Source organism: Molothrus ater, chromosome 2 (genome assembly GCF_012460135.2).
Source record: "Molothrus ater isolate BHLD 08-10-18 breed brown headed cowbird chromosome 2, BPBGC_Mater_1.1, whole genome shotgun sequence".
Taxonomy (NCBI): Eukaryota; Metazoa; Chordata; class Aves; order Passeriformes; family Icteridae; genus Molothrus; species Molothrus ater.
Genome location: NC_050479.2, coordinates 39,003,283 through 39,029,420, shown reverse-complemented (window position 1 = coordinate 39,029,420; position 26,138 = coordinate 39,003,283). Strand labels below are relative to the sequence as shown.

At 36.5% G+C, this 26,138-nt stretch overlaps 1 protein-coding gene across 1 annotated transcript in view; it reads right to left on the bottom strand.

Annotated features, from left to right (window-relative positions):
* The window catches only part of NALCN (sodium leak channel, non-selective), a 226,998-nt gene that overhangs the window by 81,079 nt on the left and 119,781 nt on the right, over nucleotides 1-26,138 (bottom strand). The window contains exons 12-15 of the mRNA XM_036406770.2: nucleotides 23,501-23,668; nucleotides 18,881-19,072; nucleotides 11,085-11,222; nucleotides 6,838-6,912 (exon numbers count right to left, since the gene is read on the bottom strand). Coding sequence (XP_036262663.1) covers nucleotides 6,838-6,912; nucleotides 11,085-11,222; nucleotides 18,881-19,072; nucleotides 23,501-23,668 — 573 coding nt within the window. The remainder of the gene's footprint in view (nucleotides 1-6,837; nucleotides 6,913-11,084; nucleotides 11,223-18,880; nucleotides 19,073-23,500; nucleotides 23,669-26,138) is intronic.

The following is a 26,138-nucleotide window of genomic DNA, read 5'->3' as shown; positions in this document are numbered from 1 at the left end:
TTTATGGTGGAATTCCAGGAAACAGGATTACAGAGGTAAGATTTCATGATCAAGGAAGTCAGACCATAGCTCATTCTCAGAGATGCTTGAGATGCTTGTTCTTTCCCTTGTGGAATTATAAAACAGTAAAATGACCATGCACATGGTTTTAGCCACCAAGATGGGTTCATCCTTATGGTATTTGCAAATTTTTTCTGAAATCCAGTTCAGATTCTGAAACACCAGGGGTGTAAGAATGAGTGCACTAGGTTAGATCAAAGGTCCATCAGTCCAGTACCCTTTTTCTGTCAAGGACCAGCCAAAGGGTTCTGAGATATAAGAACAGATCAGAGACAGACTAGTCTTATTTCCTGTCTGCTTTCCCAGGAAAAGTGGGATATGCACTTGAGAAGCAATGCCATAAAGGTTTCATTGCTGTAAACCACAGATTATGCTGCAGATGAAGGAAAGATAGTTCATACAGTGAGGGTGGCTTGGGGTGGCTTCAAATTTTCCTGCAGTTGCCCTATTAAAAAATGTCTCTCAAAAATTGCCCTCCAAAAGTATCTGCTACTCTTCAGTGACTAGAGAAGGAAATCCGCATGAATATTTCAAACTGCACATACAATGTTATAATATATTGGTGAAGTGAGGTGAATTCTACCCAGGTGTTCAAACTTGCAGAAATTTTTAAGGAACTTCACTGGCTGCAAAAGCTGTTAAAGGAGCAGGTACTAAAACTGTAGAGTAAGCTCAGAATAGAGTTGTCAACAAGGCAAACATGAGTTTCTCCGTATAGAATGAAGCTATGGGAAACCTGAAGGTTTAAACCATTCTGATAGGAAACAAAAACCCATAAAAATAAAGGCATATTAAGGAGAGGGCATAAAACTAGACAAGAATAATACATGTGCAGGCTTTTATATTAATAATAAAACTTAAAAAAACCCCATAGTTGCATTAGAATTTCTGTTATTAAAATCCCACAATGCTGACACAAAACACATCTCAGGAACTTGGTCGAAGTAACAGGCAGTAGAATCCTACAGAATCAGATTATGCAGAACAGGCAACGTATTATCCAGGTGGAGAGGGAGAGTACCTGGCACCAGTGAAAGACTGGTGCTATATGTTACAGAAATTCTTCAATCAATGTAGTGAATAAGGTCAATGCATTTAAAACCAGCACAGGAACCACGTGCATTGAAACTGTGTCTTGAACTGGAAGAAATTTTCTGCACGTGTGTAAATGAGGACTATAAAGTAATTTCAAAATGCAAAATAGTACTCAAAGCCAAAAGACAAGCAGTAATAACACTGGAAAGCCTTTATTTACCCTCATGTGTGTTTAGGAAAGGGAAGAAGAAAAATATTAACTTTTTACTCATAAGTGACTCCTTGCTGACTTACATAGCCAGAGAACAACTAAGTGAAGAAGTATCTCATGGTTTAGTACTGGGCAAGATCTATTATATGGCATAAATATCAAAAAGCTCTTCTGTAGCAGTGATAAAAATGGTCTATATTCAGATCTTACTTAACAAGTAGAAGGTCAAATCTATCTATTACACTGAATTTAAATGAAAAAAATACTTAAAATCATAAAGCCATAAAGCTTTTGAAAAGAAATTTAAAGGAATGGATAAATGACAGAATCTGGGAAGGGCAGGTGTATGGAGTAGCTTTAAATATCCTGTTTTATTAGCAGAGATACCGTGTTTTATCTACCAGCTACAGAAAAAACTCCAAGAAGGTCAACAAGACCAGCAATGTAAAAATGAGTGCAAAGAAGACTTAAAAGTAAATGGATATGTTTCAGAAAAGAAAGCCATCTGCTAAGCAAAGGATTGATAAAACAAAACCCCAACATAAATTTTAGAGCTTTTTTGGTATAAAAATAATGGCAGATCATTAAGGACTTTGAGGGAATAGTTTCTAAAGAAATAAACTCTAATAAGAAAGCTTTTAAGAACACAAGGAAAGCAGAAAGTCTAAAAGAGAAACAGACTATTAATTGAGTGTGTTCTGAAAAATAAAACCAAAGCAAGAAATTAAAATAAAGAGTGCTGGCCACAGACAGGGTCAAGAAGGCCCTAAACTCTGCCAAAGACTGATCTACAAAAATGTCAAGAGAAAGTTTTTGGAAGATAACTGACACAAGGTCAATTTGTTACTCCCTAACACCTGATAGCACTCTCTCAAGACTTCTAAAGGATCTCAGAGATAGCAAGGCTGACATACAGTAGTGGTAGATAATTTGTAACCTAAATAAGCTCTGGAGTGAGAGGAAAGGAAATTGGCAAATGTGACTAACTTTAAAAGAGGGATTCAGGGTAGAGCATGAGAGGTGAGAACCTAATCAGTCTGACTTGATATAGGCAAATTGATAAAAATATGTAGCAGTGGAATCAGTAAATATGTGGAAAATATAACAGGAAAAGTTAAAACAGCTGCTGCAAGAGAAAGTCATGCTTCAAAATCTGTTAAGGGTGATGAATTTCTAAAAAGAAAGTCAATGCTTTATCACAAAAGGCAGAAGACATCAAAGAAATCCTCTCAGTTTCTTTTAGAACTTTGGGACCATAGTTTAGGGAGCGTGTGGAGAAGACAGGCATAGATGAGAAGGAATTCAGGATTGTAGTTTTGTAGTTGATAGATTTCTTGTGCCTAATTTTGATATCATCTGTATAACTGATGTACTGAAGGCCCGAGGAAAGGGCCTCATGGCAAGATGAGCAGGATCACGGTCAAATCTGGAGACTCAGTAGAGTGTTAGGGTCAGCCTGGGTCACGGCAGAGGGTCAAGTTTATTGCACAGCTAGATGGTGACTATGAGCTATAGCACAAACACTTTTCACTTGAGCTATGATGGCAGAGATAGACAAGAGGATGAGATGTGGCAGAGGTTGGGAGATGCATTGCAAATCATTAGAGCTATAAGGATAGAGAAAATTATTCTGTTCTTAAACCAGCTGAATGGTGTCTTAGGAAAGCAGATTCTATTCTTATGTGTACCTGTGCTGCTAAGTAAATCACTTAATCTTTCCCAAGTTTTATGTCTGTTCTACATACTTATGAGGGGTACCATAAAAGCCAGAAAGGAGATTAATTTAATAGTTTTGTATTCATAGTAAAGCCTGAATACTGTGCAATAAATAATGCACAGGAACACACACTGCACAATAAATGGACTAGTGGCTCGTTAAAATAAGCTCTATCTACTCTTTGCATTGAGGCAAGACTTTTGGAATTAATATTATGGAATGGGGTAATTAAAAACTGAATCATGATGTATATCCTTAACTAAATTTGTACTGGCGTATTTAATTCTAAAGGTTTACTTTCTTTTAAATAAATTATATTATAATCTTACTTAAAATCTCCTAGTCTTTTAATGCATTTTTGCTTTTATTTATTCATATTTAAATACATTTACTGAAACAACATGAATACCAAATGTTTACATACTATTTTACTTTCTAGAGTACATTGCAAACACTAACTAATTAGTCCTTTACCAATAATCTGAAAGCTAAGTAATAACATTTTTCTTATCAAGTTCCAGAAAAGAAATTAAGCCATAACTAATAAGAACACAGCTCAAAAGGGATTATTAGGCAGGTGTGATTTCTGCCACAGATATATTCTCCTTCCTTCCTAGAAAATCATTCAGTGTTTCATCATCTGAAAATGCCCTGGGACTTGAGCTTTACAGCCCATAAAGGCAGGGAAAAACATACATCCCCAAGGAGAGAGAGCATTACAATTTCATAATTTTCAACCAATGAATGTCTTTTACATTAACAGCTTGAATTATTTGACTTCTCTCTTAGAATGCTATTCATCTTTTAATTATAGATGTCAAAAATTTTTCTGTGCAGCAATACAGGTTTATTTTTTATAGAAATTGTCTTGATTAGAACATAACAATTACCTTACAATCCTGCTTATTCTTAAAGTCCATTTTTAAACTGAAAATTCAAAATATCATTCAATTAAGAAAACTCTTTCTTGCTTTATCTTCTGAGATAAGACAAGCAATATTTCAGCGCAGTAGAGCACAGTCACTGTCAGCACTGAACCTGTGATACCATCATATTTACCCCTCATGAAACCTTTTCTGTTCTAGCAGCTGTACATTCATTCCAGCAACCTCATATCATTGAGCTCCAGGAACTGACTCCTTGCCTCTTTTCACCTTAGGAATTTTTAAAATATGCAACACTTTGTACAACATCCATTTGTTTGCATAAAATACCAGAAGGGAATGCATTCAGTAGAACTGAGTAATACTCTATGAGGAGCTGATAGTGAGGCCCTGGAAAATGTTAAAGATAGACTCTGAAAATGTTAGGCTTTGTGTTTTGCCAGATCACTGCACCTGCATAAGCAGTACGATAAATGATATAATTGTTAGATGTGATAATTGTTTAGTAATTAAATATAATTATTGTATAATAATAAGAAAAATAATGAGAAACTATGTTAGAAATTTAAAGGTGGGCCACGAGGAGCCATGCTTGGCTGAAATCTTTGTATACAATCGAGCAATATAAGTTTAATAATTAACATGAAAGTTATATAACGATAGAATATAAAAACATGTTCAACCCAAATGCATATCAGAGTCAGATTTGGGTTGAATACCCCTGACACCCAGAGCTCTTCAATAAAAAGCACCTACATATAATCGCTCTTGTGATTATGTGTTTCTGAATGCTAACAGAGCCACTACTGCTCAAGAAAACATTTCAAAAACATAAGTACAAATGAACCACTGTCAGCCACCTTGGACATTTTCATGCATCAGAATGGTGTATAATATGCATTGTAATGCATGTAGAACCCATATACCATTATGGCATTCAACTCAGTGGGTATTTCCAATGGCAAAGTGCTGTGATCTGGTTAGATGCCTTCTTGGGTCATGGAGTGGGATGGTAGCTAGAAGGTCTGGTGGCTGGGGCAGAAGTTCTGATGTAGTTATACTGCTATAGTCTCAAAGCTACGAAGTTGAGAGATCTTAAAACAAATTATATTTATGTCTTGCATTTAAATGTTCTCTGTTGCTATCACAGAGACAGAATTCCTGCCAGGCTAATAAAATTTCAGACTGAAATGTGGCAAGCATTGCTAGTGGTGGTCTCTCATTATTGCTTTTTGTTCACCACTTCCAAAACCAGCAGCTAAAGCACAAAGCCATGCTGCTGCCATTTAATAGGCAAAGGTGTGGACTTTTAAAGTGGTTTATGAATCAAAGATGTTTCACACAAAAGCCACTGGATTTCACATCTCAAGCGCTTCACTTCAGAAAATTGATTTGTGCTCCTAACTCACGCAGACAACATGAAAAATTTCCTGTAAGATTATCAGTATGATATGACATTGCTTACCACACATCTGAGCCCTTTTCATTTCAGATCATTTTACCTCTTGAGACTGGTAAAGAGAAAAATGAATGCCTTTGATTTGGCCTACTCAGTTTGCATACTCAAGACTGTCCCACCATCCCAAAATCATCTGTAAGATCTCTCACATATGTAAACTCGTAAACTGAAACCCAGTATTTGCATTTCATTGTCACAGAAAATACTTGTCCTTTTAACTTATTTCAGGTTTGCAATACATATGGATATTTAATACCGCAACAGCAAAAGCAGCATTGATTTCTGCATTGAATTCTCTAAAGAAAAAATAAAAGTATATAATATTGTCATGTAGAACTTCAGCATAAAATATCTCAGTTGTCTGGGTGATTATTTTTCAAGAATTGAATGAACCTAATTCTATGGCAATTGCTAATGCACATGAAAGATGAACAAAAGCTGTTGAAATGATGGCTATAAGCCAAATATTACAGGAGAATTTCCCATGTGTTAGCTCATGCTATTTCATGCGTGAAATAGGGAAACATTGATGACTTTGCTTCTCTTTGTACAGATTAAAGCACAACTATATATTTATTTAAAAACTATGGATACCTTCCTCTCTGGTGGTTTGTGCACAAGGGCAGAAAGGCCAACCTGAATTCTCTATTTGCATTTGTTTTATGTGATTGACATTTGGGGTTTCAGGTATGAGAGAATGTCTTCTTGGTCCCCAAATGAAGAGAATCAATCAAGTTAACTCTTCCAAGCATCTTTAGCCCTCCCCTAACACATTGACCTGAGTGTGCTCTGCTCCTTCCTAACTGTGGACCCTCTTCCCATTACCCTTCCCTGCAGTGGAGCTGTGCTGTGCTCATAAAGCAAGGGGAGGGATATCTTTCACTAGGTTATGTTGTTGCTATCAGATTTCTAAAGTCCATACCTCTTTGACATATTCTCATGGCTGCAGCTCTTCGCAGACTCCTTCTTCTGCATGCTGTTCTCTCTCAGGTCAGAGCTCTTCCAAGGCTCTCCCTGACTGGCTAACCCACACCCTTTCATCCCAGTTATCTTCATTGGTTACAGCTGCTCATTAAGGACATCACAGCTGCAGCCCATCAAGGGCAACTGGGACCTCTGGGGCAAAGCCTCCATACAGATATTCAAATACAATACACCTCCTCTACTATAAGGTTATAAGCAAAAACATGGCCTAGCTGTGATTTTAATTTTTTTTTTTAATTACAAGAGTATCTAAATTAAATTTGATTGAATACTAAGCCAAATTTCTACATCTCTTTTACAATATCTTAATTTTTCCTTAAGGTTGGTGGGACAGTACACTATCTAAGAAAATACTGCTATTTACCTCTACATGTAACGTTTTGTTCATTGTGATGAAGATGTTTCCCAGCTTTTGCCACACAAAATACCAGTAAAGTAAAATGCCTTATTGAAACTAATTTCAAGCACAATAAAAATATGTTCTTACTTGTTTAAGTTTCTTTAGATCTTCATCAAGTTCCAAGTTGTCCAAAATAACAGCAACAAACAAGCTGAGTAGAATCTACAAAACAATTGTAAGTGATTTGTTAAAGTTTATCTTATTTTTCTAAAGAAGTATTATTAAATAACATGGAAAAATGACAGCCCTGCTGATGTAAATAGGATTCTTGCCTTTGACATCTGTTGAACTAGTATCATTTGCTACTATCTATCTGCTAGGCCTTTTGCAAGTAGTAAACTGTTTTGTATCTTACCATACAATTATTGTGAGTTTAAAAATGCTAAATTCTAGGTTTTATGACCAATGAATTATATATGGGTATTAAAATGTACTTCATATGAAGAGAAAATTAAACAATCAGAAATAGTAGCAACAAACAACAACAATAATAATAACAATGACAATAACAACAACAATAATAAAAGAAATACAAAGCAAAATCCTAAAACATCTTGTAAAGCTAAGGTGGTTTTCAATTAAGGTGTGACTTTTTAGTCACCTGACAGTCATTTACTTTATGGCCTTCCTTTATGCTCAGAGTGCCTCTGTGAAAAGTAGCTAACTCCACTCTGGAAGAAAAGTAAGCTGGTTCATTATTTGCATACATCACATGTACAGGAAACTCATGTCACAGAAGAGGAAAGTCAAGTGTCTCAATTTACTCAACATTAAATGTTGTTTAGATATATTTCTAGGAGGAAAAATCCCAGGGAGAAAAAAGTGTGCATCACTATCAGACTATTACATTTCCCTTGCATACAGATGCTGACCAGAGGGCAAAGGAGCTGGAAATGTGACTGATATAGGTGAGAAGCAGACAGAATTAGGAGTATGGTAGGTGAGGGAGGATACCACTGTTCAGCATATATTATCAGACAACTTCTATCTAAGGCAGTAAATATATGTACACATGTATAAGTCAACAGCCGCCAGCAACTGCCAAGGTTTTAGTCTCTGAGGTTCGATGCAAACATCCTCAAAAGCACTGAGCTTCTAATGGCGAGCACCAATTTCTGATATATCAGAGGGGTACCAGAAGGTATCCTAACTCATTTTTAAAAAAGAGTTACAGGCCTACAATTTTTCTGTGGTCTTGGACCACTGAGTGACAGCCAGAGCAAACATATCCTTCCACCGCTACTTGTAAATGAAGTGTAAGTTTGCCTGTCACACTGGAAATTTATTCCCCACCTATACAAAAGATGAAAAGCGGCTTAATATACCAGACAAGGAGTTTAATATACCAGACAAGGAACTTTAACTGCATCGAAGTTGAGTGGATCTTATTCCAAAGCAGGATTTTCTTTTCCTCCATAAACTATAAAAGTACAGAAGACATAGGAAGGACTCTGGACCATAAATTTAAAAAATGTCAGTGCTCAGAAAAAAAAAAAAGTTCTTTTAACAAGAAGCTGGCTTTAGCTGGGATTAGAAGAATCCCAGGCAGCACCCTCCAGTATCCTGAACATCCCAGTGGCCATACTGGCCATCCGCACAGATGGATCAACACTCACTGGATAATCACCCCCAGGATCCTGGACATCTCATGATTTAGACTGATGCTGCTGGAACAATGCTGAAACCAGGCTCAGCAACCCCCCAGCTGGATGAACACTGGAAGCAGCACTAGTGATCACTTTTGCTCTCTTTTTCTGTCTCTCTTTCTGTCTTTAATTCATCTATACCCCTTTAATGTCTCTTTTACCTTTCACCTTACTCCATTATCCAAAACCCACTGCCATGTGCTTATATAGTAGGTCACAGACTAACATACTAATTTCCATGCCAAGTGGAACTTTCTGGTTGTTTGTGGACCCTCTGACTTTTGTCATTCCTTTTGACCAACAAGCATTTATGAAAACTACTTTGATCCCTAGTTGCTAATGAAGAATTTTGCTATAATTCTGTTAAGATTTTACAGTATGGTGATTTGCTTCTTTAGATATCCTGTTCATTATATGATACTCAGTACATGCTGCTCAAAGCATAACAGTTAAGGAAGTTCAGTTCCATGCAAAAAAGAAGTACAGCACTCGTTAAATATATCATCCCTTACAGTCTTGCTGATTCATGCACTGATATGTATCAAGGCAAGACTTTCATTAACTCCCTTTTTGTTTTTTTCCAACAAGAACCAAAGAAAATGTACCACAAAAGAGAACTTAAATGCAAACTTGTTATTTGTTTAACTTCCTCTGCCACCATCTCAACTAATTTACAGTCCTTATTTCCAAGAGAGTGATCTTTTTTGGGCTTCAATTTTTCTTTGCCTTCTTATGTGAAACCGATTAATTTCTTTCCAAGTCTCTACAGTCTGCTCTGCCAAATGCCTGCAATTATCATTCTCAATTCTAATTGTCCCCCCTTTTCTGGTTGGTGAAAGTAATTTCTTCATTTGACTTTACTCTTGTTATTCTCTGATGGCTGTTTATTCTTAGAATGCTTCTTTTTGGTTTTAGTAGCAGCCCAACCATTTTCATGCTCCCTTACTAGTTCCATGTTATTTTGTTTTAAATTTCTTTTGCCTACAGACAACTCTGTCCTACATAGTTTTCCCTTCCAAGGTCTGAGGAAGATCTTAGAATTGAAACCAAAATTTCATAAATCCAAATAATCCTGCAAAGTTTTCTTTGCAGGGTTTTTTCATTCATGTAGAATTTGCATAGGTGCATGAGAACAAAAGTGTACCCTTATGGAGCAAAGCAAGGGCTGTGTATTTAAATGCAAATTCCCTACAAAAGAACTGAGGATGGTGTACAGAAAAGTGACTTCACTCCTAGGAAAATCAGTGCTTTCAGTAAACAAATAGAGAAGTCCCAGATGATTCTTTCAAATTAAGGAACATAAAACAGAATACTAAAATTGCTCTTACAGCTAAATTATTTCTCAATTAAGATGTGAATTTTTAGCAGAGAGGTCACTTGACACAATTTTACTTTATGGACTTGCTTAATACTCATCTAAGAAGTAAAAATGAATTACTGATTAGAAAATATTCTTGATGAAGAATCAAAAAAACATCAATAAGATTCTCTTACCAGTAACTGCTTTCAACTCTATGACCAAAAACTCACTTTCTTTTTGCTTTATAACCTCAATTCCCAAGTTTAACTGATCACTCCAGCATGAAAAGTTGCAATTTCTGACCCTTGTGAGCAAATTACATGTCCTATATATCTTATACATACATTTGTTTGGCTTATACTTTGATGTGATTAAGCAGCTCTAAGAGCAGGAAATGCACTTTATTGCCATTTATAAAGTGGTCAAGTTTTCAATCCATATGAAGGAATCCATTGCACCCACAATTGTAGTCCAACTATTCAGTCTTTAGAAGTGAAATGGGATATAGTGTAAAGTAAAAGAAGTAAATAGAAGCCGGTGGAGATTGTAGAAATACAATTAGTACCTTATGTAAGTAGACATCTGAGCAAAGAAAGAAAATGGAATGAACAAAATGAAAATAAGACTAAGTGAATGGAAAATAAAAAATGAGCATAGTAGGAGTGAATAAAGGGTGCATAAAATGATTATTTTCCTGATTGTGGTATTTTATCTGTGGGGTATTAAAATAAAATAACAAGCCCTTATTGATAGAGAATAATCAAAGAGAGTTTTCCTTCCCATTTTCTCTATGAAGAATGTAATAATCACACATGAAATACATAGAGGGAAAAAAAAGTTGTTCTTTGTTTTTTTTATACACATTTCTGTTTGCATGCAGGAACTGCTGTATTAGTTCTTATCATTTATTGCTTGATATACTATATCATACATTTTCCATGCATTGATTTTGTATCAGGCAACAGGACAGTAGGGATGACTAGTTAAGGGTTTAAATAGTAAGGTTTTACACTTCTCACTTTAATTGCTGTTGCCAAGAGAATGCAATGAAAGCTGAGGGGACCGGTTCTAAATGACAAATAAAATAAAATCACAGCTCTGAAATCATTAGAGCTGTGAAGGTACAAGGCAGATAACAATTATATTGTTAGTCTGGTGGTGTGACTTGGATCTAAGAAGAACACCTCACACCAGAACAAAGCTCACCACCTCGTGTCACATGGCTGAAGGCTAAATTTATTCTACCACATCCATGAACTAAAAGCTGCCTATGCTAAAAATGAGCATCACAATTAGTTTTAACTAGCTGAGAATAATAAGTAGTACAAGAGCTAGGAGAGTAATTCAAAATGAAATGAAGCCCAACACATTTGCGAGTGAAAACTTACCAGAGTAGCAAAAAGATGATACAGTATAAAATAAATAGCAACTACTGGTGCCCACATATGTCCTACAGCATTCAGTGTCTGATCCATGACATCCACCCATCCTTCCTGTGTGAGAATCTGAAACATTGACATGAATGCCTGCAAGAAATAATATTGCAAACATATTAATGAATTATACTAATATGGTTTTATTGACACATTCCTAAAACTGATTTAAAAGAGATGCATACCTCTTTTGGTTTTCTTTTTTAAACCTTAGAAATGCGTTTAACTTTTAAAGCCAAGTAAAAGGCTACTCATGAGCTAAAGGAGAAATAAATAGCTTGATCTTTGGCAGAACTGTAATCTTCAATTGTTAACACAGTCCTAGCTAGCTTCATTAGCACATACAAGGAACCTTTTGGTTTTCTTCATGGACGAAAAAATAGGATAAATATCCTGAGCATCAGAGATCATTGTTTTGAATATGATACTGTATTGTGATTTTTTGATTATGCTTTCTCTTCTATGTTTCCTCTCTCTAAATATACCTATAATAAAGTGTTATAATTAAATGCGACCACAAATTATGTTATCTTAATAGCAGAAGCATTTGAGGACTCCACAGACAAGATTAACCAACACATGGCAAGCTCTCTGCACCTGCACTTGATTCAGCCAGTCAGATTTTTCCTCTATATTTTTTAAATAGTATTTTTTGTGGAACTACCCTTGCAACATTTTCAAACTCCTTGAGACTAGGTATATATATCAAAAATAGAGGAAATAATGGGAATGGTTCAAACAATTTCTTTATTTAGTGATAGGAACATATGAAATTAGATAAGCCTAGAACCCTTAGAAATTAGATAAGCCCAGACACCTTTGAGACCCCAGCTGGAGCCTACAGCACCAACCACAATTGAACTCAGCATGAGCAATGTGCAACTGCAAGATGTATATCCTACACAGACATTGAGGAATGCACACTGCCTAGAAAACAGAAGTTTGAGTGTGGTATCAAAGTGAAATATCTTGACAGTCTCAACTGTCTCAATGAGGCCAAACTACTGCACAAGTTTATTTTGCTTTTGCCTGATATTGAAAGTATTCTCTTTCCAGACAGAAAGGATCAAAGCTGGTATCTTACTGAAGTTTATGCAAAACAAAAAAAGTGTTAGAAACTGAAAACAACAATGCAGCTTACAGCTAACAGGATTCCTAGAATTCAAAATGTTAACACAGTTGCAAGGATGAATTAGATCTGTGCTCAGTGTGTCCAGCAGCAGCAGATTAACACATTAATGTGGTGGCACAAAGAGAAAAGGATTCTTGTCAAACCTGTGAGAAAACAGTATCCAGACAGCCCTTCACTGCAACTTACCCTGGGCCAAAACCTGTGCTGGAAAAGCTGAAAATATGTAGCTATACAAACTTATGTGCTTGGGAAACAATGAAATGGTTCTAATTAATTTTTAAAGCTGATGGGAAAAGTAACTGTGTGGGACACCCCAAATTTATATTATTATTATTATAAACTGCAGGAAAATACTTTGCTTGGGCTCTTTATCAAGTTTATCAAGTTTTTCAAACAAAACACTGATTTCTATAAGATATTTCTTCCAATGTTTCTTCTAAACCAAACCATTAAGGTTACATCCCCACCCTTAGGGGAGTCCACTCCAGATTGTGACTACTCACCTGCAGTAAAAGAAAATTTACTCTAGAGAAGTCTGTCCATGTGCATGCACACAGCACTTGGTTTTGGCTCTATGAGAGATCCCTATGGCTTACAAGCATTAATATTTGGTGACAGGAAGCTGGTTCAAACTATATGAAGGGGGATGTGGCATGACTTGCTATATGCTATTTCTGCATTGTGAAATCCAGTCTATATCAAGGGCTATCTGCCTAAAATTTGAAAGGAGGGCCTGCAGTTACAAAACATTCTGAGATGGGGTAACAGGGCTGGGTAAGGCAGGGACAATCTAATCCAGTGCATCTTTTTATACAGGCACTGCATAAAAGACACTGCCTTTTTGGAGTGCCCAGTGTGAGAGGACAATTTCCATATCTGTACCCAGGGATTACCTTGGAGAAAGCTCACTGGAACCAGAAAAGAAGTGGCAGAAGGTACTAAGCAGTATCAGAAGACCTCTGATACTGCCTGTCCATTCTTTCAGTGACCACAGATAGGATCCTAGCAGTAAAGCTTTTTCTCCTCTGCTGGTTAAAATAACACATATTTTAAAGTGCAGAAACTGAATCATGCTGCCTCTAGGTCATATTTGGAGGAAGAACTATGAATTTTTACTCTGTTACAGGGTTCACAAACATTTAGCTGCTGAGGGTTTTATAAGTCATTTGCCTGCTTACTCACACAAAAAAGCCCCTCATCAAAGTCCATCTTGGTTTCTTATTGCTTCTGTGTTCTGTGGCACTCTGAAGTAGACAGAAGCACAAACACCCTGCTAGATTAAGACCAAGAAGTCTGACTGTTGTTTTTACAGTTGCTTTTCAGAATTCACGCTAATCAAATTTTCAGAGATGCTTAAACCTACAAGTCCAAATTACAAGAAGTGAAGCTGAGATGGATATGGAGCAGACCAAGGCATCCAAATGAGAAATCACACGTGTTCAGAGAGAAGTTAAACATCAGACTTTAATTTCTACACCAGAAACATCTTGACCAAATGTAAAGTCCCAGGCTTTCTTTTGAGCGTGCAGATCCCACAGAGGACAAAGGCTACCATGAACTAGAAGTAGCAGAGAAAAATGCTGGCAACTACTTTTCTGTAAATTCTTTAGGGTGGTTTAAGTCTTTGGTATGTCAAGTATTTGGAGAGGCCAAGCACAAGGGCTGAAATTTCCACAGTGCCCTCTGCTTTATGTTTCTGCCAGTGATCTTGTCCTTAACCAGCACATTGCCAATCTGCAGCCACATCTACCCTTCAAATGTGCGTCCCCTCCCAGCCATGTGCACAGAATCTACACTGTGCAAAATTACAAACTTTTACTAACTCTTTTCCTTATTAGAGAATCATTTGCTCCCCATGAAAGACATGTAGAGAAAGAAACATTTGGGATCTTTATCTAGGAAAAGCCTTTTCTAGCCAGCTGAGCATGAACGAAACAAGAAGAAAACTCCTTTAGATCTGCCAGGGGTGCTTTAGGGTGAAGAATACAAGGACCCCATCAGTGTTCAGCCCTGCTTCTTATGTCTCAGGTTCCCTTTGTGATGGGGAGCTGAAGCTAAATCAGGCAGTTGTCATTGCCTGCACTCAGAGCCAGTGGCCATCATACCTGATTGATGTGGCACTGCTTGCTGAAGCATGAGGTGGGCACTATATTAAATAACACACCCCACTGCTGGCTTTAAAAACACCCGAGGGACTGGATAACTGAACTAGGGCAGCATCCTTCCTTCTGAATAACACTTAATTACCACAGCTTACTGCTTTAAAAATATATATATATTCTACTCAATTTTTCAAGTTATAAAAATACCTTCAGTATTATGTTGTGAATTCATCATTAAAACAATTAATTAATGTGGAGAAGATATTAATTTAATATCAAAAAATCTAATCTTCCATCAAAACCAGTTCTCAGTAAAGCATATAGTTTTATAAAATGGCCTTTCAATGTATTTTAAGCATTTTTTTATGATATTAAATTCCAGTATAATTCAAAACATCAGTTTTAAGTAAATAAGGCAATGCACAATGAATATGTGCTTTGCACCGAGCAATCTTCTTTGGAGCAAGTTATTTTTAACTGAAAGGTGTACCTCCCACTGTTTATTTTAAAATTAATTTGAAATGCAACTAGCTGACAGAATCAACATCTGTGAAGACGAGACTTAGAAATTTATGCAAATGGTGATTTTCTGAATTAATTTGTGTTATAGAAAAGACTGTCAATTACTTTGAGTATTTATGCCCTATTACTTAATGAGCTGTTTGATGATGGAAGTCAAACTACCTTTTTATTTATAGTGTAAGATTGGCAAAGGTTTGGTAGAATATATGAGCCAAAGTGCCATTTCTGACTTGTCCAACTGTTACAGAGGTGGTGCCAAACAAATTACTACTTACAGTTATAATGTACTTGTCTTGTAACTGGTGCTTGCCCACAAAATTTAAGGGACCAAATTCCACCGGCCTAATTCATGGAAGCAGTTCTACAATCATAGGGATTGCTTCTGCAAATTAAGTTAATGGGATTTAGGACATTGCTGCAACATCCTCCTACCAGCAGAAACTTATGTTTTCCTCCTGACACAGTCACAAGGACTCAGTAACACCCTAAAGAAGAGTAGCCATCCTTTAAAAATGTGGCAGTGATACTGAGATTTTAACTGAATCAGAGAGTTAAGACTGCATTGTTCATCTTTTTTTAATCGGTGTTGCTAAGGTTGAACTAATATCTCACATCATGAACTTTTTTCAAGGTCAAGACTAGGAGCCACTAGCTTTTGTGAAAACTGGGGAATTGTTGTTGGGATTAGTTGGGCCTGGCTTTCATCTTGTATTAACCCGTTTAAAAGAAGGGCAGCATTCCCAACTTTGTAAATTGAGACAGAGCAGTCGGCACAAGGCTGCAAACTTCAAAAGAAACCAGGGCATGGAAGTCAGAGACACTAACAATGTGTTTTTTTCTCCATACAGTGAATTTTCTTAGCAGCCACCCTACACCTATGTGTTCTTCAGGGGGCCCCACCACCCTGTCCTTCCTCATGGCTCAATATGTGGAGCCCAAGAAGACATGCAAAAATAAGAGATAGCAGATGGTTAAAAACAGTAAAGCAAACATCTATATTTTTGTACTTAGCATTAGAGAGAAAGCCAGTCCATTTGGCAAGTTGTAATGGCCAAAAGAAGGGTGAAATTAGTAGCTATGGCAACAGTGAGCTTGTGCCTATTGATTTTCATCAGGAAACCATGTGAAAACATGCAATTTAGAGGCATTAGCAAAAGGAGGAGGTCTATTTGTTCCAAAGCCCATACTGTGCCTTCTTATAAAGCACTTAGTTTCAAAATGATTTTAGGTTTTGTCTGTTTCAATGTAGAAAGCACTTTAATGTAGAAACTCAAAATTTAGCCTTTAGTGTCACCATTTTTGTTATCATGCTTGTACTCCCTGTATTTTTAACTGAAAAACTCACAACAACAATCCTGGCTATTTAAGGTTTGCTGTTCTTTGAGGGTAAGCTCCTTATCATTTATCCTAGCAAATTCTGGTATTGCAGACTTAATATGATCGCATATATTATATAGCATGTCTTCAGTCATGTTCTGAAAATAATTAGAATTGTCTTATTGCGAACCGATTCAGTGATCTTTCTTCAGGGAAGAAAATTGGAGAAGTCCTAAACTTTGCTAGGAAGACAAACTCCTTCAGAGGTATGCCACCATTTCACACCATCAATCACAATTTTGAGTACAAAATTTTCACTGACTTTTAACCTAATAAGAGATGCTTTACTATAAAACTACAAAAAGAAACCACACACTGTAAATTTTACGCTTCTGAAACAAATATAACAGGGTGAATTGAATACATCAAAAAAATACAGAGGCACTCATGCTTCTGGCTATCATATGAAAAAGAAATATTGAAAACATTTCAATTCAGTTTTTCTGTAATACTCTTCTATTGTTGTTAACAGCTCTTCTCTTTTTCCAGTACTTAAGTCATAAAATAGATGGGCAAAGGCATGTCCTGTTTGTAAAAACATTGTATAATTTGTTGGCAAAAATATTTTCTCACTCTTAAAACATGTATTTAGTATTTACATATACCTGTTAAAATTCAATATGCTAGAAGCCTTTATTGAAGCTTAAATGGCAGCAGATTAAAATGCTCAAAAAAAATCCAAAACTTTACTAATGTATTGATATAAATTGGCCATTTTTCATTGCAAGTGGATCTTTCTCATGTACTTATATTAATTTATCTAGTTAAAGTGTGAAGATGATTGCAATCCTGTCTTATTTTGATCATACTACAATTATTGATTCAGGACTTTCACTGACATTTTGCATAAATAATAAAATAATTTCAAAACTAAATTCCATGGCAATTTGAAACCTGCAGTTTTTTTCAGAAGTTGTACATGGGAAATGAGAATAGAATATGGTGGCAATATCACCTGATTTAGAGACCTGACTTAATTAGGAAAGCTTAAGTTTTATTTAATTTTTTTATTCAGTATTTAGTGAATTATACTGAATATCTAACTCTAGTGGCTGCTTTTCTAAACATGTTTTCCAAAATAGAAAGCATGGTGTTGCATTATTCCCTGAGGGAGGCATTTTTTGTTCCACATTGGATGGCCAGCTTCCCATAGATCAACTTCAGCTTGATAATTACAAATTGTTGTTTAGCCACTTTGTTCGCTAAATACATGACCCTTGAGACTGCCTTATTCATTGTTATTTAATTGTTCCAACCAATGCACTTCCACTAAAATAGATACATTGGATAACCAAACTGGAATGACAGAAACAAATAAATTGTCACTGGAATCAATCCATGTACACTCAGTCTAATCCAGTATTAAAGAAATTGCACTATTTTCATTCAGAACAGTGTGTTTTAACAAATACATTAGCTCCAATTTCCACTGATTTTCAATGTTCTGTTCTGAATTAATGTAATGCCCATAAATATCCATTATTTATACCCAAAAGGCAAACACTTATTTTGTCAATGCAGTCAGGTTTTATAACCCTGTGTAAAACAAGCATTCCTGTACAAATCAAGAACAACCACTTTCATAATAGGAAGGTAAAAATCATGTGTATATATGTTTTATATAAATTCTTGGGCTATATTCATGCCTGTGGACACAATTCTCTTCCTGTTACATGAGAGAGTACTGTTAAGCTGTATGCTGTGCTGTGTCATCATCACAGTGCATGGGTAAAATTTCTCTGTGTTCCCTTGACAGCAGAAATAGAATACACATCACAAGGAAACATAGTTTTCACTACAGAAGGACAACAGGGAGACTATTACACCCAGAAAATACAATTTTTAAAAACCTATACATATGGAGATAAACTGCTTCATGTTTCTCTGAAGGAAAGGAAGACCGCTAATATAATAAGAAATATGATAGAATCTGTCCAGGTTTGGGCTGGGACAGAATTAATTTTCTTCCTAGTAGCTGGCACAGTGCTATATTTTGGATTTAAGATGAGAATGATGCTGATAATACCCTGATGTTTAGTTGGTGCTGAGCAGTGCTTGCACAGTGTCAGGGCCCTTCCTGCCTCTCACTGTGCCAGTGAACAAGCTGAGGTTGTTATGAGAGGTAGGACAAGTGACTGCAAATGACCAAAGGGATATCCCATCACATATGGCATCATGGTCACCATATAAACTAGGGGAAAGCTGGTTATGGGCTGCAGACTGGAAGCTGGCTGAGCATCAGCCAACATATACTGAGCAATGGCACTGTGAGCCACTGATTTTGTATATTCTAATTCTTGTACCATTATTGTCTCCCCTTCCATTTCTGTCCTCCTAAAATTTCTCTATCTCAGCCCACAAATTTTACTTCCCCCCCCACAATTCTCTCCTCTATCCCACTGCAGGGGGAGGATTGAACAAGTGGCTATGTAATGTTCAGCTCTACTGGCCAGGTTAAACCCAACAGAATCACAGAATCATTAGGATGGAAAGGACCTTTAAGATCACTGAGTCCAATCATTTACCAAACACTGCCAAGTCTGCCATCAATGGTAAGAAAATATCCACAATAAGAAAATAGTGACATCCAATGAGTAATCAGTGCTTTTTATACTTGCCCTTGGAAAGGTTGTAAATCTATCCAGTTCTTCCACAAAGCAAAACATCTGTAAACTGATTGCTGACATTACAATTAAAAGGCTGGCAGTAAATACTACCAAACTTCCAAGTTTTTTTCCTGGTCCAAAGATCTTATACACAAAATCCTCCAAAGCGGGAGAAATCTTTATAAGCCGAACTACTCTAAGAACCTGCAAAGAAAGAGAAAAATGCAACCGTATCAATTATTTATCACATTAATCAGAAACTTTCAAAATATCAGACATTCATGGCAAAAAAGGGACCTAAAGCCTTGTAGACCCATAAATATCAAGTTGCCACCACTTGTAATAGATGACATGTTGTTAGGTTAAAACCACAAAACCAGGAAGATAAGCAGCATTGAGGCATACAGGCATGGGATGATTGTACAGGCATGGGAGGAGCCAAGGGGTCTCCAAGGCTGTAGTCAACTCACTGATCATGAAGAGTCATTACAGACATGCAATTGGGTGAAGCTGGTTTTGGGGTAACAAAGACATAGACAAAACACACCACAGTTATTAAATATGAATGTAATGTGAAATTAGAGACCAAAGGAGGTTCACAGTGTGTTACCAAACATAAGAATGCCTCCAGGTAGGAGTCAAAGTGCATCAGTGTAGATTTAGCAACTAAGAATCTACTGAAGTGCTAGGTAAATGGCTTCAGTTTGATTATCATCACTGTTAAAATTTCATTCTTATACTAAATAGGCAGGGTCTTGAACAGCTTTGACAAAAGCTCTGCTTTGAGCAGCAGGCTCAATGAAGTGGCTTTGAAAGGCCACTTCTAACTTAGATTTCTCTGATTTTATGAGGTTAGCTATATCAGGTTACATATTCACATAAAGAACTGCCAAGTCTTCTTCCCCAGATCATGTTTCTATTTCACTGACCTGAAGTAAAATTGTTTGGCATTGTGTACTACATAACCTAGTAAATTTGGTAATGAACATATTTTGCTATTTCATATTATATATAACATGGGAAATTTTGGGTTGTGTTTCTCAGTATCAGAGAAAGTCAGTATCTCACAACAGCATTTTCCCCTGACATATCTGACACTTCTCAGTACTGGCAGCAAAACTTTGATCTTGTGTGGAACTCCTGACCCATTCACTGCTGAGTCTACTTTGAAAGAGCTGCTGACAGCTCTGATTCTCCTGTTTCTGCCATTGGTGTTGACTTGTGACAAGAACATCAGTATCAACAACAGGCATGGCAGCAACATTAGTTGCTGAAGACAATGGACAGCAGCATATGGGGCAACTGAGATTCTGCAGTTCATAGGAAGAAAAAGGGTCTCTATTTCAAGGCATCACCTGGGTTTCCACAAGAATCATATTGAAACTGAAAAGTAGGAATTACAGTGCAATTATTGTCTGACCTTATGTACAAATCAAATACAATTACTATGCTGTTTTTGGAAAGAAAATAAGTGTGACAGAAGTTGTTCATACAGCGAGCTCGCTGTAGTCCTGTAGCTTGCTAATAGCGCACGCCTTTGGATTTCCTTGAAGCTTACCTTCCTACCCATTTGTAAGGTATGCAGAATATGCTTGTCATCTAGATTTAACTACCAAAGGTGGGGGGAGAAAGAGAGAGCCAACTCAAGAGAGCAACTTATTCCAAACATACCAGAGCCCGTACATGAGATGGGATAAGAATCCACTGTCTTCAGTGACAAAAGAGACTCCTAGATTCACAGGTTACACTAGACAGCTTAACTTTCACAATCTTAGCACAAGGTGAGATAAAGTCCTTTCTTTCATATTGGTACCACGACTATATTGCATATAATCTGAGTACATGAAACCGACTACCAAGGCAGATAGTGAGATGAGTGAGATTTCCAAGTACTATTAAAATGTAAACATGGTGCCTTCTTACTTACAAATACTCATGGTGTAAATGTTAGCTCTGTTCCCATCAATGCTAGTTTCAACACAGACCCCAGTGGGGAGAAGATTTCATACTAGTTGGTATTCCCAGTGGTGTTTTAGATAAACTCAATTATCTGCCTTACTTTTTTCCCTTTTCTTTGGGGAACTTTAATTGACCTTTAAGCCACACACTAATCTTATTGATACTATTTGGTTTCTTCATTTATTTTCATTAGGTAACAAACTGAATCTAGCAAAAGTACATTCTAATGAATTTATGCATTTTGTGTAATTAGATTGCAAATTGTATTATATTTAAGAGCCGTAGAACATACACTATTTGGATTAAATATAAAAAATATGTTAAAAACAAATCAAAATTAATAATACAAAAAAGGAACCATAGCTCTCTTACAAATAATGTCTGCATCTCCTGCAAGGGATGACAGTTATTCAGAAAATGACTCAGCAGTATTTTCCCCAAGCACAAATACAATACCATCTCTTTAGTCCAGTATAGGTTAAATTCTGTTTAAATATCTTCCTTTTATGCTGGTTCATTACAGATCTCTGCAATAATATGCAAAATCTGTTATTTCTCCACTAATTTTATGTCCTACAGATATAGCTAGATAACAGTCCTTTGCTGTAGTCTTTCACAGAGGGCTCTGCAAAGCCATCTTGAATGAATGCACAGTGAATGCAAGGAAGATAGGTGGGAGGGTGGACAGTAGCCAATGTAGTAAAGACTGAGTGATGTGTTGGCAAAAGGTAGTGATCTAGACCAATGAATAATGCAAACTGAAATGTACGCAAGACAACCCAAACAATAATTCTTGCTTGCTATCCTGGAATGTGTCAAGAAGGACTTCTGTTTTCAGTAATCTGTTTTGTTGGCTGAAAAGGAACACATTTACGCTGTCATCACAAATACCTAAATGCCTGGAAATCTGCCTAACATTAAGACATATTCATGTGAAAAAGGCATTTTGACCTTGGTTGATTTAAAAATGTGTTATCTAGCTTGCCCAGAACTTAACTGTGGAGGAGTATGGCGTGTACCTTACATGACTGACTTCAAAGGTATTCTGCAACCTTCCAATCATTCACCTCCTAGGGGACTTGGATTGCAAAATACAACCCAAATCTTTCAGTGTAGCAGGTATTTCTGCTTGTAAAATGTATGTCTTTCATATATTTTGGAAAAAAAAAAAATCACATCCTGAAATTATCTGTCATAAAAGCTAGCACTGTGTAACTAAAAAAACCAAACATCACCACCATCACTTCTCCACTAAACTAATTAAATCCATTAAAAAGAAAAGACTTATTATTTATTACCAGCATCTGCCTACATTTTAATCATACTTTCAATCCCATGAGTTAGTGATGATGTCATCCATTTAGTCCAATATTCATAATTTATGCTGAAAATTCTTACAAAGAAACCACCAGTCATAAGCGGACTATGTCCTAATAAATATCAACCAATTATTAACTAAATTGCTGGCTGGTTTAACTGAGAGCTCCCAGCTACGCTCCCTGTGCTGTGCTCCTGACACATCATCCTTCCTTGCACCTTAGATGCATCATGCTGCATAGAGTAACAACATTCTACATATTTGGACAGCAAAATCAAAGCTCTAATGACTTAAAAGGCTTCAAATTATAGCAGGTGAAAACAAAATAGATTTTTTCATCCTGAAAGCTTTCTTGAGAAGGTTTGCAGAACCATTTAGAAAAAATACAGGATGACATTTGCAGAAATCTGAAAAGGCCTTTATGTTTCAACCCACACTTGGGGAGACTGCTTCCCCCATGCTGTATTCATGTTGACAATATGTGTCACTATAACATTTATTGACAGAACACTGTCTGATGATTTATTATTTTCCCCTTTTGAGTATTACTTATTCACTATGCCAACTCATTGCTGAATAATGGCCAGATATAAATCCTTTAATATTTATATTCTTAAAAAACCCCTTTCTTTAGTACTGTGGAACATAACTCATAATGAATCCCAGTGCTTTCTCCCAAAACTGGATCAACTCTAAGCACTTGAAGGAGGATGAATGGGGAATTGGTTGGTCTGGCTGACAGGAAGAATCAGTCAGAATAATAAGTCAGAATTAATCAATCTTTTTTTGTCTCCCTTTCCTGCTCTTCCCCCAAGTGAAAATGCAAGAAGAGCCTCACACTCCATCTAGATAGGGAATGGCTGGAGAGCTAAAAAAACCCAAGTCTAGGATGATTCTGAAGAAATTTTCTCAGAAGACTCACAGTAACTTATCTCAGCATGTGACTGCCACAGAGATGAAGACTTGGAGAAACAACAGCAAGTGAATTGATGCCGCAGGGAGAGCAGCCAGGAAAGTAGTGGTGGACACTATGGGAATGTGATGTTGTAAACAGCTGTGTAATAGGTCAAGGCTCAGTGAAGAACAATGAAGAAACAAACCAGAACTTACTGAACAGTTCAGCTCAGATAAGAAATGAGAGTTACTGATAACAGAAAGGACTTCTCAGCAAAGTTGGAAAGAATGCTATTTTTTTAAATCCACCCAATGAACATAGTTAAAAACAGAGATTTTTTTTATTTTGAAGTCGTTCTCAAAATGGGTCAATACTGTGAGGAAATTGAAATTTGTGAAATGTGGATGGGTAACATTTTAATTTGGTATATAGGGTAAAAAGTAAAAGTAGCTGATCATACCTGAAAATATGTAAATTGAGAGTGATAGAGGTCTGGATAAATATGGAGAGTGGTTCCAATTACAAGCAGCAACTCAAACTTGTGGAGAGATGAGCTGATGTATCCTGTGAAGCCCAAACACCAGATCTTCAGAAGAGCTTCTAAATCAAACAGAACTGTAAAAGCAACCTAGATGGATATATAAAATAAGAAAGATGCATTCAAAACACCGAGTTAAATGAGAAGTTTCTATGTCATGATGTCTATCAGGGCTTTGTATGGCAAAAATAAAGATCTTCATAATATTTAACAAAACCAACCATATTTTAAACAGAATAAACAATAATAGATTTCACTTCATAGAATTTTCTAGACTCAACACAGACAGGTGGATTTCATTATTTGGAAAGCATGAATTATTAAATCCATCCAGATGACCTTTCATTTTATATATATAAAAAAGAAAATATGATGACATGACTTTTTCAAAATATGAAGCAACACATATGAGGTTTTTGAAGAATTTCAAGAGATCTAAGAAAGACACCAAAGTTTGAAAATTGCTACTTCAATTTTCTAAAACATCCATAGTAATACAACAACCAAAACAGGTAGAAAAGAGGTAATGGTTTTTAAACACCTAAAACAAATTTTAAAAGGAGAGGAAATTCAAAGTCAGTCCAGAATTAGTTAATTTTCATAATGATGTTAAAGAACTTGGACATGGTGGGAAGTTACAGGAGAAGAAATCTACTTGTAGGGAATGACTTTGGGATTCTTCCAGAGACCTTTCTTGAAATATTTGCACAGCAAAATGCATAATGTTCAGTTTGAAGAAAAGCATAGGTGTACATCTTCAAGATTTATTTTCTCTTACTTCTCTCATTACCAAAAATCCTGTTAGCTGGGCACACTTCCTCATCTGCCTTCTCATTTTACCACTGTATAGACTTTGAGATGCTCTCTTCCACACTTTCCAACAGCCAGGATATGCAATGGAAATGCTTTTCTGTGACTCAGAAATGTTCCTCTCTGACCCTTTACACACATTGAGGTTTAAAAGAGACCCTAAAATAACACTAGTTTATATCTAATTGCCACTAATACTTTCAAAGTGTAGTAGAAATAAAGAAAATATAGCTTAAATCTCCTTTGAAGACAAGAATTATAAGTCTGTTAAAATGAGAGACTAATTGACTGTGGGGCATGAGGTCTACTGAATTTGGCAGGGGATAAAAGATTTAGAGACTAAGATTTTAATCCTGACCCTGACAATGAAAATGTCGGGAATGCTGCCTTAAAAATTTAAACTCTGCAGTCCATCAAAAATATGTTTATCAACATGAAAGAGGGAGGTTGTGAGATAGCTAAATAAAATTTTACGTATTTTATGTGTACAGGACTGTCACCAGAAAGAGTGGATATGGAAATTAAACACTGAAGTTTATGACAGACAGTGTAGGGACACATTTATGCCTTTATCCTCAAATGGATCTTGCCAGTTTTACAGCCTGTGTTCTGAGATCTCAAAGAGCTCTAGGAGAGCAATAAGCCAGGTTTGGAGAGACTACTCCTTTACATGAAAATCTCTAAGACACCAGAAAAATGTTTTAGCAAAAAACCCTTAAAAGTAAAGCTCACTTTTAATGACACAATATCTAACTGAGTCCTAAAAGAAGAAGGCCATTGAATTGGGCAAAATGGAACTGTGGTTAGAAAGCAGCTGGGATTCAACTCAGAGCAGGTGGAATAACAATGACATTTAAATACACACATACAAACTTCAGAGCACATAGGCTTCCTATTAGAACAAGACTAACAAATATGATGTTAAGTGTATTTTAATTTATTCTAAAAATGTGTGGGCAGGATCATTTGCATTTCACATACTTGTCAAATGAATTCAAACCACTGGCACTTAAAAATGTATCAAATGGTTTGTGTAACATCTGATTACATTTATACACCTGTCTTCCTGCTGACAGAGCTTGTATTTTTTTCCTTCCTTATAATTAATTACAGGAGAAGATTCAGAATATCTGACTAGAACTTTTTGTTAGGTGTGAAATTAAATACAATTTTATAGTTTTGTGGGGTTTGTTTAAAGCTGGAATAATTCCTTTCATTGCTGTAAAGAGAAGGCAAAAGCAAACTTAGAAGCCAGAGCAGAAAACACGGGTGTAACACATAAGCAGGTGCCAAGCAGTCACCCTCCACTATGTTGCCAATTCTGCTTTGGGGAGGACAAAGAGGAGCTAAGAGGAATGGGCCATTTCCTTTTTGGTCACCTGGAAGCTTCATCAACATTACCTTTTGCTAGTAGCCACTCAACACCTTTTTTTGGCAGAGGCAGAGCTCACTATCAGTCAGCATCCAATCGCGACAGACTCATTTACTGCATCTTACTTGAAAGGTTATCAAGCTGCCAGTAAAGATAAGAATTCTTCCAAGAAGGATCAGTGGGATTAAGGGCACAGACCTCTAACACTTCCCTCACTACCAGATCTGACAGTATTCAATCCTTCCTTCATCCAGGTCAGGGCAAAGGCCACCCAAAGGCAGCAGTGCAAGGGGACAGGTTACAAAAGGAATCTAGGAGAAACTATAAAGGAGCACCTGGTTTTGGACTCGTATTCAGACAGTATTTGTAGAAATTGTA